We start from the raw sequence: 14,901 nt of genomic DNA, 5'->3' as shown, positions 1-14,901 counted from the left end.
AGATCTAGAGCTAACTGCTGAACTCTTGTGGCAGAAATGGCTGAAATCAAACCAGACATACATTAGCATACATTTCTTGTCAGCAGAATGGCTGATCAGAAAGCAAGAAAGTCCAATGTGAAAGATGGGTCCTCTGTTGTTAGAAGCTTGCTGCCATTTCTATATAGCCATCAGATTTCTGAAGAAAGGAGTTAGGCTGAGGAATCTTTTTCCAGGAAGTATTTTTTTCTTGGAGGACCTCCAATTCAGACAAGCAACTGGTTCCAATATAGGAAAGGTACAGGACTACCAAGGACTGCAGGGATCTGGGCATTCCCGCAGGTAAGTTTCTGTATGACCACTATTTACCTCCATCAGTGTCGTGCACACAGTCAGCTATTAGGCGGATGGAAGGAAGCGGAAGGAGAGAAAAAAAAAAAGTGTCTCATTACAGCATTTAGTGAAAAACTGTCTCTGATACCAGCTGAACTGTTCAACTAAAATGACCATTTATCTTATTTAGTCAATAACATGCAAGTATGAATAGCTTGTTTTTCAGCCAAGAATGCTGCCTCCACTGAATACAGTAAGTAAAACTTTTATTATTAAAAAACTCTTCTCACCTCTTTAGTGTTTGTTTTTTTTTGTTGTTCTAAACAGCAAAACTTCAATTTCAGACTAGAACATCTTCTGTTGCAAGAAGAATGTGCCTGTAGTATTCCTATACCATGAGGTATATTAAGCTGTTTCATTCTACTTATAAAGACCTGTTACCACAGGTTAATTCAGGCTAGAAGGGTCCTTGAGATGTGTGTAGTATGCAGGTAGGGCTCAGGCTACTCAGAACTTTACAGCTGCAGGGTCTTTGGAAAACAACTATTCCAACAACTACACTCTCCTTTTACAAAATAATGTAGAATTTGTTTTGGTTCTATGTGCATTTTTTCACCTAAAAAATTCCATTAATGTACCACTGTGACCTCCTTAGATATACAGTAGCTAGTGGTCTGTCCCCACCCCCCACTCTAAACTTTCCACAAAAATAGAAGCATTACCTTATTAAGGACAGGCTTTGTGGAGAGAACATCATAAATTGTTGGCAAGGAGATGTTCTGAAAGAAAGTAATACATTGATGTTAATGAATATTAACCTGGTAGTGTAAATGCTGAGAATTTTAACTTATTACTGCTCAGTTAAGTAATAAGATAAAGTTTTAAGAGTACATGATACCCATACATCTTGAAAACAGAGGAACATGGGTTGCAAAATCTTGAGCAGATCAGATCTCAGTATGGCATAGGACACCGGAGTGTCAGTCTTTGCTGCCTGACACTGTGTTTGAACTTCACTGGTGTTACAACAGCTCAGAAACCAATGAAAACCCCTCTCAAAGTTTCTCAAGGTTTAATCCTCTGCATATGCACCTGCAGAAAACGCTTGCAGGAAACCCACCTAGATGAAGAGAAGACCTACAACTAAAAAACATATGTGTAAAGAGGGAGCTGCTACTTCATTACCCAGACAAATGATCACAAAACTATTAGTCACTTCTGTCATTACAGCACTGCTAGCAAATTCCCTGATTTCCCCTGGCTGTGTCAGACCAGTGCTGTAACTTGGGAGCCTCAAGACAGCAAAGACAAGATATTTGGAGGAGGTTTACCTCTTGTGTTGTCTGGTTCAGGCACTTCATTGCAGGTGTTCTACGATTATCCAAGATTAGTGGAGGCTTCCAGCGATCATAGTTTGTTTCTAACACGTACCATGTGCCTTTCTTGATGTCAAGGCTGGAAAAGAGGTTAACACTTATGTTTTGCTGGTCTAACTACACAGTAAGTGTGTATATATATAGTGTATACTATACACAGCTGCATTTTTTTTAGGCTTGCTGTGGTATTTTTCAACGATGCTGAAGAACCGAGTTCTCACACAACGGAAGTCACAAGGCACACATGACACATTTATTGGTGGAACCTGTCATCTTCTGGAAGGCTCCATCAGATGTCAGATCAAGCATACTCACTCCCAGATATCCAGACTGGCTGTCCTGGAACGAGTTATCACACATCCTTCTCCAGAATTTTTTCCACCCAGTATAAAGTAAGCTGGAGCCAGCAGTCTTGTTTTTGCTAGTTTGTCTTTGGCATCCTGGTAACTGCAGATAGCAAAGCAATGTTTGACTATTAAATGCTGTAAGTGGTTCAAGTACTGAAAAGTGAGTTTCACAGACCCAGGAAAAGTTCAGGTAGTTACGGCTTTCTTCCCCTTTAATGCATATATGAGGAGATTGTATCACAAGGGAGGAACACATTTATGCAAAGCTCCTCCACTCACTTTGTACTTAAATTTGTTGAGAGGTGCTCTTTGTGCTTCTTCTACATTTAAAACAGGAATAAAATGATTACATACTGTGCCATATTCCACGTAGTTCATTCACCATGTGAGAGCTTAGTTTCTGTTTACTTCCTATAATATACTACTGTCTTTTGGATGTGTTTTGATGCAGAATGCTGTTACACATTCAGATACCAACAGGATTATTAGGAAAAAAAACAACTGAGAAAACAATTTGAGGAGCTGCAAGGAGATCATATGTAATGCCTCCCTGCCACTCCCAAGCACCAGCAAAATCAGCACTATTTACTGTTAATACTTCTAGGAAGTTACCTGTATCATTAGGTACTAAGCATACAACTAGAGTATTCATGCTAGTTGAAAGCAGAGCAGATTAAAGTAGTAGAATATATAGAGGAGGGGTGGCAATACCTTGTAGCATTCTCTAACACTGTTCTTGTAAGAAAGCCCATCCACATACCATCTCTTCTACCAAGAAGCCATTCAAAGATTCCTGCAAAATATCACTGGTTAAAATAATTTGTTTTCAGGAGGTTCACTCATCCTATTCTAACTTTCACAGTGTTTAAAAGTAACTGTGTTTTATCCTACTCACTGGGAATCTTTTCACCACTTGTGTGCCTGTTTCTTAAGGTAACTGGTATGACCGAGGTCTGGAAAACTTGTATAGAAATAATGAAAGAAATAAGCATTACTCACCAATATAACCACCATCAAGACTGAAACGCTCGTTCATTGTCAGAGTGAACAAGTCCTGAAAAGCATGAGACAAGTCAAACTTCATTCATTGCCAGCCCATAAATACCAATAATAAACAAGAGGCAGAATTGCAATTTACATGCCATTGGAGCTTCTTGTTCATTAAACTCTTTTCCCTTTGAGTAATGGACTGCAAGATCATGCCCATGCTGAGAAGAATCTAATTTATCACAGCTTTAGCAAGTCAAAATGATAATCCATAGTTCTCTGACTTGGCATAGCAATCCAGCAAACCATGCTTTTATCCTAAGCAAGTCAAGCCTGTGGCCATTTTTCTCTTGGTCCCTGTTGCATCACTGAATTCTCATTTTACTTTTCTGAAGTATGTAGCCTTCTTATCACCCCTCTGAATACTGTTCTACTTTGAAGGCAGATTTTAAGTCCCAGAGCTAAGTACACCCTGATACGTTACTGCTGTCTACATGGGCATACAGCTGTATGCAATTCAATCTGTGCTACTTGCAACATGCAATTCAAACTCAAATCCCAGTCTTCTCCTACTAGTGTTTCATAGAATCTTAGAATCATAGAATCTTAGGGGCTGGAAGGGACCTCGAGAGATCATCTAGTCCAACCCCCCTGCCAGAGCAGGGTCACCTAGAGTACATCACACAGGAACTCATCCAGGTGGGTTTTGAATGTCTCCAGTGAGGGAGACTCCACAACCTCCCTGGGCAGTGGCATTCAATTATACTGGATCAGTTTCAGAATAGACTCCACACAATTTGACCAGAAGTCAAAGCTAATACAATGCAGCTAATACAATGCAGGAATTTATGCCAGAAATGCTCTGCTATGAAAGTGGTGACATATAATAGAAGATAATGTCAGAGCATGTAGAAATGGAGGAGTTGTAGTAAGCTGGAGATACTAATATAGTTCTGTACTGCTAGTTTTTAAGATGTAGAGAAAATCCAGACTTCAAGTGCCTATTAAAAAAGAAAAGAAATACTGCAATGCAGTACTCCTTTTCAATGAAAGACTGAAGAAAGAATTTAAACAGCACAAGCATGCTTTTTCACCTCTGGGATCACAGCAGTACCTATTTGCTAGCAAGAAACTCCAACCACTTGACCACTTTATATTCACTCCTGTTCTCATTCACAATTCAACATTGTTTTTAAGAATTGTCCAAACATAAATACTTCATTTAGGCAATCTCCTTTTACAAGGAAAAGTGCTGCTTTGTTTTCCTTTACCTTTCCTCAAATAGCTATGAAGTGTAACAGAACAGTTAAGAGATCATTAAAAAACATCCCAAGGCAGAGAATGAAAGCACAACTTGAAGGAAAATCTGAAGCATCAAAAAATTGACAAGCCCCTCTCCACATACTTACTGGTTTGACTCCAGACACCATGCCTATGTATCCTGCAAAATTTGTGGACTTGAATACTGTTTTGTTGTTTCTCTGGAAGTCCAAGCTTACGACTATAGGCTTCAGTTCCCTAGTTATAGTCCAGGAATTATTTTTAACATCCCACCTGCAGAAGACAGTACAGCATTTTCCTCAGATCTTACTCATGTCAGCCAACATCACTGCTTAGTAGTTACCTGAACAGCACAAGCAAGGGACAACTAGGAAGTGTAAACATGGAGGCAGTCAGTGGCAAGAACAAGTTATGTTTGAATCAAGAGTATACATATTAAAACTGGAAGAGGGGAGATTTAGGTTAAACATTAGGAAGAAATTCTTTACTCTGGGAGTGGTAAGACACTGGAACTGGTTCCCCAGGGAAGCTGTGGAAGCCCCATCCCTGGAAGTGTTCAAGGGCAGGCTGGATGGGGCTCTGAGCAACCTGGTCTAGTGGGAGGTCTCCCTGCCCATGCAAGGGGGTTGGATCTAGATGTTATTTAAGGTCCCTTCCAACCCAAACCATTCTATGATTCTATGATACTCAGTGTTAAAGGGCATCACCATTACAGCTGATTTGTTTTGAATACACACATCCTTGTTCTGTTCCTTCTGGGAAAAAAAAGGCTATTATGGGTACTGCCTGTCACACTAAACCTACTGTATCCTGAAAGCATGTGTAGCTTGTTCTGCAGCAGAATGAGCCAGTTCCCTCAAACTCTTATTACTCAAAGGGAGAAAACAAAACCACATACTACTGGATTTGATCTACACAATTCTAGTTCCTAAGATAAGCCAGAACAGTTTGTAGGCAAGAGGGTACAAAAGAATGTTTAGCAGACCACTAAATAAATTCTCAGGAAGCAATCCAGGTTCTGGGAACAGTTTTGAAAAGTTGCCTTAATTTTCAGGGAGCATGTACTCAGTATTTCTTACAACTGAGAGAAGTTCAACACAAGCCAAACCAAGGGACAGGTCAAGTGACAGTTGATTGCATTTAAGTTTTTAATAGGCAGGTAAGAATTTTAATGAAGATGAACATTTAAATTCCATCTGGGCCTTGAGAGTCATCTGAATGAGTGACATTACAAAATATACTGGGATTACAAAAGCAAGCACTGACCTACCTGATCATGAGGTATGAAATAAGAACTAGAAGAGAATCCAGTGCTGGGCAAAAAAATACAGTTTGTATCCAAATGAATGATAATGTTATCTGAGTGTAATACCAATCACTGGCTTCTGAGTAGAAATTATGAATGATGTGACATGCCAGTAGAGCTTCCAAACAACCACAAAAACAAGCCACAATCCGCACTGCAATGCATACACTGAAATTGCTGCTTCTGTCACATCACATAAAAACCAAGACATGCTGTGCCTCAGAGATGAGGTTACACGGACCATTCTTTGGTTTGAAACAACTTTAACTGGAGCTGAGAAAACATGATGTAACTTCAAACACAACAGTGCTGTAGTCATTTCCAACAAGACCAGAGCAGTGTGCCACAAGATCAGCAGAACAATCCTTTTGTTTCTTTTAGCCTTTCTTCACAACATGCAATGCAGAATTATGTGTTCCAGTCTCAACATTTTTTTTCATTTAGTCACAAAAAACCAATGTAGAAAGTTCCAAGTTCAGCTACCTTTTTCTTTGGGTTTAAAAAAATAAGGCTTAAGTTTAGGTACTTACCCAAGAAAGAGTCCAAAATCCAAGTTTCTGGCATGGTACAGTTTCCCTACATAAAAAAGAAACAAATACTATTTTTTAAAGACAGTGACAGAACTTTCAGCTTAGAAAACCAGAAAATGAGTAAACACAAAAAATAGGTGTTTTTTTGGTTCAGAGAAGTGTTTTGCTATAATTGAAATAAAGTAACCTTGTACACTGCTGGCCATCTCAGCCTCAGATACTTTCCATATTATATTAATGCAATGGTAATACCTTGAGCTTCCTCTAGAAGTGAGACATTTCTAAGCACTCTGAGAACCACTCAGAATTTCCTAAACTGGGACAGGTGCAGACAACAGCTGCAGAACTGGCTTCATCCTGGCTCAAACCAGGACAAACTGACTATCCATCTCCTCTAGTCTAGGCCCATACATGTGTGACAGCTAGAAACTAGATGCAAAATGGATTGCATTAGAATCTTCCATGACACTGCAAAAGTATCAGGTGTCTGGCTGGTGTTTCTTTTGCATAGATAAACAAATGCTACCAATTAAAAAAAACAAAACAAAATAAAAACAAAGACAGTATAAAACCAAACAATCTCTGAAATTAATTTTTCCTTTTTTTTAGACTAAGACACCTATGATTTCTTATTCCTTCCCCAAGGAATACCTTTTTATTATCGCTCTTATTCTCTTCTACTAGACTTCCTTGCCTGGAGTTGAGAAAGGACTGTTTGTATAACTGAGGTGGACCCCATCCTGTGTAAGACAGAATTGTTAACACTGTTCTGGGTTATATTACCTGCTGTATCTTCTGCCACTATTGATGTACATACAGTAAATATTTCATAAAAGATGTTAAAAATAACAATTTCCCCTAGAACAAAAAGAAACAAAGTTCAATAGTTTGAAACTTTTGTCCTGAAAATAGTAAAAAAAAAGGTTAGAAAAAAGCTTATTGCAAAGTTCAACATTCTATAATATTTCTCTTAAGAATTTGTTTAAATTCTTCTGATCTTTGAAAGGACTAGTTCCCCAAAATGTTTGCCTTCCTGAAAGGCAAACAGAAGGATCAGAATCCCTTGACCTTCTGTCTTACCATACAGGAAGCTGACAGTCATTGCCTCCTCTGGAAACTTCAAAACAAGCTATAAAATTAACTTTGAAGAAGAAAGCTGCTATATTTCCCCTATAAGAGCAGCTAACTAGCACCAGATGCGCTGCTACTGTATGAGGGAAGCAAGAAGCAGGTGTATGGACCTTCTCTGTCTCAATTTAGGAAAAATTCAGTGTTTACTTCTCACCTGAAATTGCATTATTTTATGGGAGGTGCAGAAGGAAGGCAGGAGGATGTGGCAAGGATCACAAGGGAAAGCAAACAGAATGAAACTGAGCCCTTCCTTCTTGGTATGTCTAGAGCAGACACACAGCTGAATGGAAAACCAGAGAGACTCATGGATGTCTCCAAATTTTGGTGCACAAGAGTGGAGACTTGCTCCAGTTCTCAGAAGCAAGAAGCTACAGCTCTACAGAGAGGACCCAGCATGATTAAAGGCTTATGTGATTTATTACCATCTCCTCTAAAATACTGTTTCCATTTAGAGAAAGATGCAATTTATTGCTTTATCTACTTAATTAATAATTTATTTGTCAAAGCCACATATGACTATGACTACACTGCAGATTGGTACACATACTAATTTTAGATGAGTCTGAACTCCTAGTTTTCTACTACATTAAACTGCATAAAGTGTTGGAAACTATTACCCAAAGGAATCCCAGATGAATTTGCAATCCCTTGAAGCTCTTCACTGAAAGGATAAGGTAGTGTGGCAGTCAGATGAGCCTGAAAGGAAAAGTTTTGTATGTTGTTTGTGTATATTAATGCCATTTTGTTGCTTAAAATAAACCTCTACCAAATAGGCACATCATTCTCACAACTATTACATCAAATATTTAATTCCTCTGCAGCCTGTAAAACTTGAGGATGTTTGTAGAGTACTTGGAAGACAAGTACATACTTAGGGAATGAAAAGACTATCAGAATATTGACTTGTGAGCAATGGAGGTTAGCACAGTATCTTCATTACCGTTAACAGCAAGAAAGAGAACAGACTGAAGTAGTACTCTTACATGTTAAGAGCTCAGCTGCAACTGAGCTTGACGTCAATGTTTAAGGAAATCCCAAACTTTCACATACTGTTATGACTACAGGTACCTTTATGTCAGCCCCACTGAGGCATATAGGGATACGAATGAAGTGGTGGCATGCTTGACCTAAGGCTGCTGTAAATACAGATGCAGGACAGATTTGACCTTGTACTGTCTGCCATACTGTCCTGATTCTATGCCAAAGCCTATTTTAATTACAACCAGATTAATTTTTAAGAGGAAACTGGTGAAAGCTGCCCCCGTAATCAGACATTTATCACAGTTTTCAAAACATTACTTTATTCTACTGTTTAAAGGGACAGGGCAAAGAGAATTTCAGTGAAGTGTTTTGTCACAGTGACTAAGTCAGTAGCATATATGTCTAGCATGACTAAACCAAACTTGATCTTAGGAAAAACTAGAGAAGGAAGAGACATGTGCATTTTAGGTTTGATGGTTTCAGAGTAATTCAGAGTAGGCAAGAAGGCAAAATTTCAGAGTAACTCTTCAAAATAGTGTTCCACTTGAAGTGGAAGAATTACCACTTGGGAAGGTCTTAATTGCCAAATTTAATAGCATTCTAATTCAGATAAATAGTAATAATTAAGGTGTAAATACTTACTATTTTGTTATCCACTATGTCAACAATTTTGCCACTGGGGAAGAAAGCATTTACTATCTTTTTAATATTCTGGATAACAGTCTTCAGCTAAAAAGAACAAAGACTTTTATTGAATAGAAGATCTTAAGCATAAGAATTGCTAGAATACTAACAGAACACCTTCACATACTTTAAAAAACCCACATTTTGTTGGAAAAAATACATATTTAAGTGAAGTGCTGAATGTCATGCTCTTGGTGAGAAAAACACTCCCAGTGCCCCATTAAAGCTTTATTCAAGTAACTTTCTAGATTAGCTCTAATACGTCCCTCTACCAGAGAAAACAAATTACAGGAAAAGCTGCCTTGTCTTCTGCTCCTTTGATCCCATTTTAATACTCTGAACTCTTCTGTCTTTACAAATGTTAACTAAAAACTCTTTGCTTAAGCACTGCTGTTCTTGAAGCCAAGAAAACTCTGTAAATTTCTTATAAAAGTACACGCTTTCCACTCCTCACACATGAATGGTGACAGAGCTCCACCCTATGTCATTTAACTCCAAAGTACATAGCAGATAAAACCTTGCAGAATTTATGGTGCAACCTGAAGCTTCCAACACCCACTGGCTTAAATGAGACTTTTAAAACAAATACTACGGTGTAAGTAGAATTTGTCTGGCTTTCAGAGTTGAAAGGTCAAAGTCAGCAGGGATACAGCAAAAATTCCTGGCCTTTTTTGAGAAATTAAGCATTAATGAATTGAATTTTCAGCAACGTTCAGAATAATGTTGTTCTAAGTAGTTTGAAATAGGCTTGAGTACTTTAAGAAGTGTTAATTTTTAAGAAGAATTAATTTTCCCCTTGCTATTTCATCATCTCATGCAGTGTTTTGAGATGAACAGAGATGCACAGAGGAGAAGGCATGTTGACTCAGTTTCTCACTTCAGTTTACTTAGGCTGTCCCTTTGGTGTACTTTTCCCTCTTCATTCTGTATTACTCCACGACTAAAGTGCTTTGATAACTGAAAGCCTGCTTTCTGTCACACTGGTTTTCATTCCTGTAAATCCCAAACATCAGTGCCCCTACACGTGGTGTTGCTAGCTCAAGTGGTGAACAGAAAGAAGTTTTACTCAGAACACTCATTTTAGTCTAAAATCATACGAAAAAAAAAGTGAGCAAGAAATATTATTCCTTTCAGAGAATTTTAGCGTGGGTATTCCTTTCCAAACCTTTTTTCAAAATAAAAGGCCACATGCTAGTTTTATACCTGCTAAGCTTCAAAGCAAGCTCTGCATTTCATACCTCTGTCTTTTTGTCGTGCATCAAGTCATCCCACCTTTTGCTGGGAGGTAAATCAAGATTTATGACATAAGTGGGAACATTCCCTTTGAACCTGAAAGGTAAGTACCAGAGTTCAAATTTAAAGAAGGCTTTGAAAAAATATTTGACAAAATGGGTGCTTACCATCTATAACTAGCATGTTCTAGGTCTGCAATAGGAACAAATAAAAAAACCCCAACCTGTTCAGACATGCAAATCCTTATTTTTCTGTAGTTTAACAAGTTGAATAAGATTACTTACGTTGGTCCTGAAGGAGGGTATGTTTTACTCCTGCACTCTTCTCCATACTGTTAAGATAGTGAAACAATAGTATTTAGCTTCTTTGTTCAAACACTTTATTATTCTAGCAGGCTTAGTTTTCAATTAAACCTCCAGGACTGGTCAGCTAATTTAAGTAATGATGATTTGCTAAAACAGGAAAGTCTTGGAGCTTTGAAAAGGGTGTAGAAGAGAAGTCAAGATCTAGGAGACAAAAAGCAGCTTCCCTGAGCCGTCTGACAGGCCTTCAAACAGCTTGCCTAGTGTAGCCCAAGGCAAGCACAAGTTTATGATAAATACACACACACATTTTTACTCAGCATGATTCAATGAAGAGCACTTTAAAAGCATCTGCTTTAGACAAGTCTAGAAACCTTAAATCTCAGGATGGACCAGTTTGTTCCATTTGTTCAATTCATAATCTCATTTTATAGTGTCACTCATAATTATGCTCAGTGTTAGGCTTAATCTTCTAGCTGGGGCAGAGAAAGCACACTGAACTTTGGGCAAATTCCTCAGATGGAGCAATGAACTACGGAGCATGACTTTATTCTGTGTGGAAAAGTGCTGCTGAAGTGGTGCTAAATATTATGAGATGCATTTCAGGAATAGAAATAAACACTAGTTACGTTCTTTTCTGTAAGCATGGCTAGTTACAACTGAAAGTTTGTGAACCATATTTAGGTGTGCTCCAGTGAATGCAAGGGTGTTTTCCCATCAATTACATAAGGCATCCATATACATACATACATATGCATATCCATGCCACAATTATAATTGCATGTTTTAGCCAGTAATATAAAAGCAAATGCCTATTAGTTGCACTTGTGCTTCCAGCCAGTTAAGAGCAGACCAGACTTGGTTCCCAAGCTACCTGAGCAGATCAGTATGTCTCACTATGCAGCACAGAAAGCCTCACTATGAAAAGGGAAAGAAACACGTCTTTCCAGGAGTCCCCAGAGAGGTTCCCAAAGCCCAAGTGTTTGGGATACAGAACAGAAATGAAAATATGTAGGGCAACTTCCACCACTTCTTCCTGTCCCCACCCTTGATTTCCAATATTTATTTGGCTGTACTAATTAGATTACTTTATTAGTCTTTATTATTTATTATAATGAATTCTAGCTCCAAGAAAAACAAGATCTCTATGTATTTGGGGCAAACAAGCTAAGTAATGTACGTGTCCTCCCTGTTTTTAATGCATTAATCTAGAAAACACAGTATCTTACACAAAGCCATGGACTTTAAACACTGGCATAATTTGTTACAACTGGAAACAGGAATTTTGAAGTGGGGATTGGTTTCTGTGTGCTACCATATTTTCTTTTCATATTTTTTCCAGCGGCTGGGAGAAAGCATGAGATTAATTTCTGTTTTCCTACAGACAAGACACAGGTATAGGACCAGAAACCAGAAGTTTCCTATATTTCACTGTGGTGCATTTACAGCCTTTGCATAGCTGGAACAGAAGGTCAAACACAAGACGACATTTGATCTTCAAAATAAGGAAGTTTCGAAACAAGGAGGGTAGGGGACGATATCGCATGACTAATTAGGCAACAGAAGTCAGAGACTTCGTGCAAACCCAAACAAATACTTAACAGCATTAATGCAATTGTCTTGTGACCATTTTCCATCTTGCAATGCTGAAATCAATCGGAAAAAAGTGACATTACATGTACATCCTACTGCAATGGATGCAGAGACTGGGACCTTCAGGAATTATTTCCTGTCAAAATATGCTTCTTGACAGATAAAGCCTGTAACAAAAAATCCTTTGAAATGGATGGAAGTTCGGCTGACCTGTGTATGCCCATGCATACAGAGAGGAAACAGTGGTGATAATGGAAACTGATTTCAGAGGATTTAAAGTGATGTTCTAGGTGTTAAATGTTACGCCACTCCTGATGCTCTCTCCTGAGATTTTAATCTTGTCTTTGAAGGATTAATCCTGTATTTTTATCTTCCCAGGCCTTTGCAACCTAAGCCACAAAACCAAACCAAAACAAAAGCCGAACTGCAAACTTTTCTGACAAGGTAAAAAGAAATAAAAAGACACCTAAGCAATTTTCTTACAGCAACAGAAAAACCAGCAAGCAATTTCTATCATCAGAATGAAAAAAGCAACAATGAATTTACTGCTGTGGTCACTAAGATCTTCCCTTCTGCAAAGGCTTGACACTGGAAAAGGGACAATAAATTCTGTCTGAAGAGAATCAGGTGCAGCTTTCCAGGATGAGAGGATCCCTGACTTCCCCATGTGACAAGCCAGAGGTGGTCTCCCAGAAACAACCAGCAGAAACTGGCTCCAAACAGGAGGTCGTCTCTACAAATTTGCTTTTCAAACATGCATTTAACACCCTAGGAGGAATACAGCTATTTTTGAATGATGATTAAATGCTCTTTTTTTTAATCACCTTTTACTTGTAGGTTGCATATTTTGTTTATCTGAAGTACTGCTGACTTTCAAATTTGCATGCACATAATGATACAAAAATGGATCTGTGGCAGCATAGGATCAAAACAGAAAAATTGTATTATGGCTGACTGTATGAAAAAAAGGTAGAGCAGACGAGGAACCAAATAGCTAAGAAACTGCCGAGAGGAATTGCTACCTGGAAGAAAAGTATCAAGCAATGACAGTCATTCATTGCAATAAAGAAAACTAATGCACGGCTTAATGATTGCCAAGTAAATACTTTAAAATCTAGCCTAACTTCATTCATATGAAATGGGTTGAATGCAGCTTGTGCTGTCTATAGAATGCCAGCACAAACACTTCCTTTACTACCCTCAAAAATATTCCTGATGTGTACTTGCTCTGGTATTCTTCCTTACTCTGTTTCTCACCTTCATACTTAAAAATAAATACAAAATTACGTCTTTGTGGTATCAAATGTGATTTCATAGGTATTAAATCTCTTTCAGTCAAAATAGTATGTTCTATTCAGCAACTTCTGGTCTATGAACTGTGGTCTAGCACATTTTTCTCTCTGCTTTTTCTCTCTTGGGGATGATACCAATGTAGTACTCTGTCAAGCTGCAGTAATCCCAATATTGCTCACCTTTCTGAACATGGAAGTTAAGAATGCTCTTGCAGTGCTGAAGAAATGCGGACTGAGCCAATTTAAATTGCAGTTTGGACAAAAAGTTCAGTATGGTTGAGGGGGCCTAACTGGAAGCTGAAGGAACTGACAGTCTGCACCACTGAGATGTAATTCGTAACATTTAGCTCCCATTTTCTTTGTTCACGAAAACAACTCCACGAGCTGTATGTAGGAGGGCAACAATCATCATTCATTCTCCAGCAAATAATGCATCTCACCAAAGCCAAAATATCCAAGGCTGATTGATACCTGACTGAGCCAGAGCACAACCTGCAACCTGGCCACCTGGTGGATACTGTGCAAGTGCAAAGATGTACCAAGTGCAACCAAATGCAAAATCAACCTTTACCAACAGGCTTTGCTGATAGCTGGCAACTTCCCACTCCACACCCAAAGAAGCTTTTGCCTAAAATTCTCAAGGTGTTTTAAGCTGGATTCGACTTATAGTATTGGGAAGCTGCTCTTGAACGGGAGGATGGGACTGGGTGCACAGAAGAGGGTTTAATTCTGTGTAGTCAGGACGATGATGGAATATGAGTCATTCTGATGCCCACAATCCTCCAAAGCCTTTCCCGCAATTCTCCCCTCTCCCAAAACTCATACTTATTTTCTTGAAATCAGTATCATTGGCTAGGGAAAGTCCTCAAGAAAATACAAAAGACAATAGGAAGTAGTGTGCTCCCAGAATATTAAAAAATACATTGCAAAATAATATTCTGAAATCTAGAGATATTTAAAAAACAGTCCTGAGGAGATTTAGAAACTGAAGAGATGAAAGAGTGCTTTGCTGCTTCGGGAATAAAAACACATCAGAAAGCAAGAACAGGTGCTTACATGCCCAGCCTGTTCCAAGTTACAACCCCCTCTGCCCCCCAACTTCACAATTCCTCCCAAAGTTAATTACTTCACCCCAAACAACACAGCAAAGCACACACACACACAAACCCCAAACAAACAAACAGACAACCCTATCTGCTCTACACTCCTGAAGCTGTAGTTATCACAGTAAGCAGATTCAAAAGTGTACTTTTTAACATGCTCGTCGTAACTTCTGCTTTGGAAAATCATTGTTTAGGTCAAATCGAACAACGTTTGCCACTCAGATGTACACGAAACCGAGCGGAGGAATGAGTAAGGAGTTGTAGAACACACCCGATGAACACCAAGGCTTGTGACCACGGCCGCGCCGGCTGCCGGAGGAGCCACCGAGAGGCGATCGACCCCATGAGGGCGGCGAGACGCCGCCTCAAACTCACACGCGTGAACTTAAAGGCACGTCTGGCCCCGCGCCTGGAAGCGCAGCAGCGGCCGGACCCCCGCACCC

The 14,901-nt window shown here is 39.0% G+C and overlaps 1 protein-coding gene across 1 annotated transcript in view; it reads right to left on the bottom strand.

Annotated features, from left to right (window-relative positions):
* Positions 1–14,901, bottom strand: part of ASAH1 (N-acylsphingosine amidohydrolase (acid ceramidase) 1) — a 15,586-nt gene continuing 685 nt past the window's right edge. The window contains exons 2-15 of the mRNA XM_010002509.1: positions 13,321–13,327; positions 10,453–10,499; positions 10,174–10,264; positions 8,894–8,980; positions 7,888–7,966; positions 6,923–6,997; positions 6,140–6,185; positions 4,432–4,576; positions 3,035–3,089; positions 2,747–2,828; positions 2,004–2,135; positions 1,644–1,767; positions 1,035–1,091; positions 1–375 (exon numbers count right to left, since the gene is read on the bottom strand). Coding sequence (XP_010000811.1) covers positions 286–375; positions 1,035–1,091; positions 1,644–1,767; positions 2,004–2,135; positions 2,747–2,828; positions 3,035–3,089; positions 4,432–4,576; positions 6,140–6,185; positions 6,923–6,997; positions 7,888–7,966; positions 8,894–8,980; positions 10,174–10,264; positions 10,453–10,499; positions 13,321–13,327 — 1,117 coding nt within the window. The 3' untranslated portion in view covers positions 1–285. The remainder of the gene's footprint in view (positions 376–1,034; positions 1,092–1,643; positions 1,768–2,003; positions 2,136–2,746; positions 2,829–3,034; positions 3,090–4,431; positions 4,577–6,139; positions 6,186–6,922; positions 6,998–7,887; positions 7,967–8,893; positions 8,981–10,173; positions 10,265–10,452; positions 10,500–13,320; positions 13,328–14,901) is intronic.

This window comes from Chaetura pelagica, unplaced genomic scaffold, assembly GCF_000747805.2.
Source record: "Chaetura pelagica isolate M959 unplaced genomic scaffold, ChaPel_1.0 scaffold67, whole genome shotgun sequence".
In the NCBI taxonomy this organism is placed as follows: domain Eukaryota; kingdom Metazoa; phylum Chordata; class Aves; order Apodiformes; family Apodidae; genus Chaetura; species Chaetura pelagica.
The sequence above is the reverse complement of the archived record's forward strand: the minus strand, read 5'-3'. Positions and strand labels throughout refer to the sequence as shown.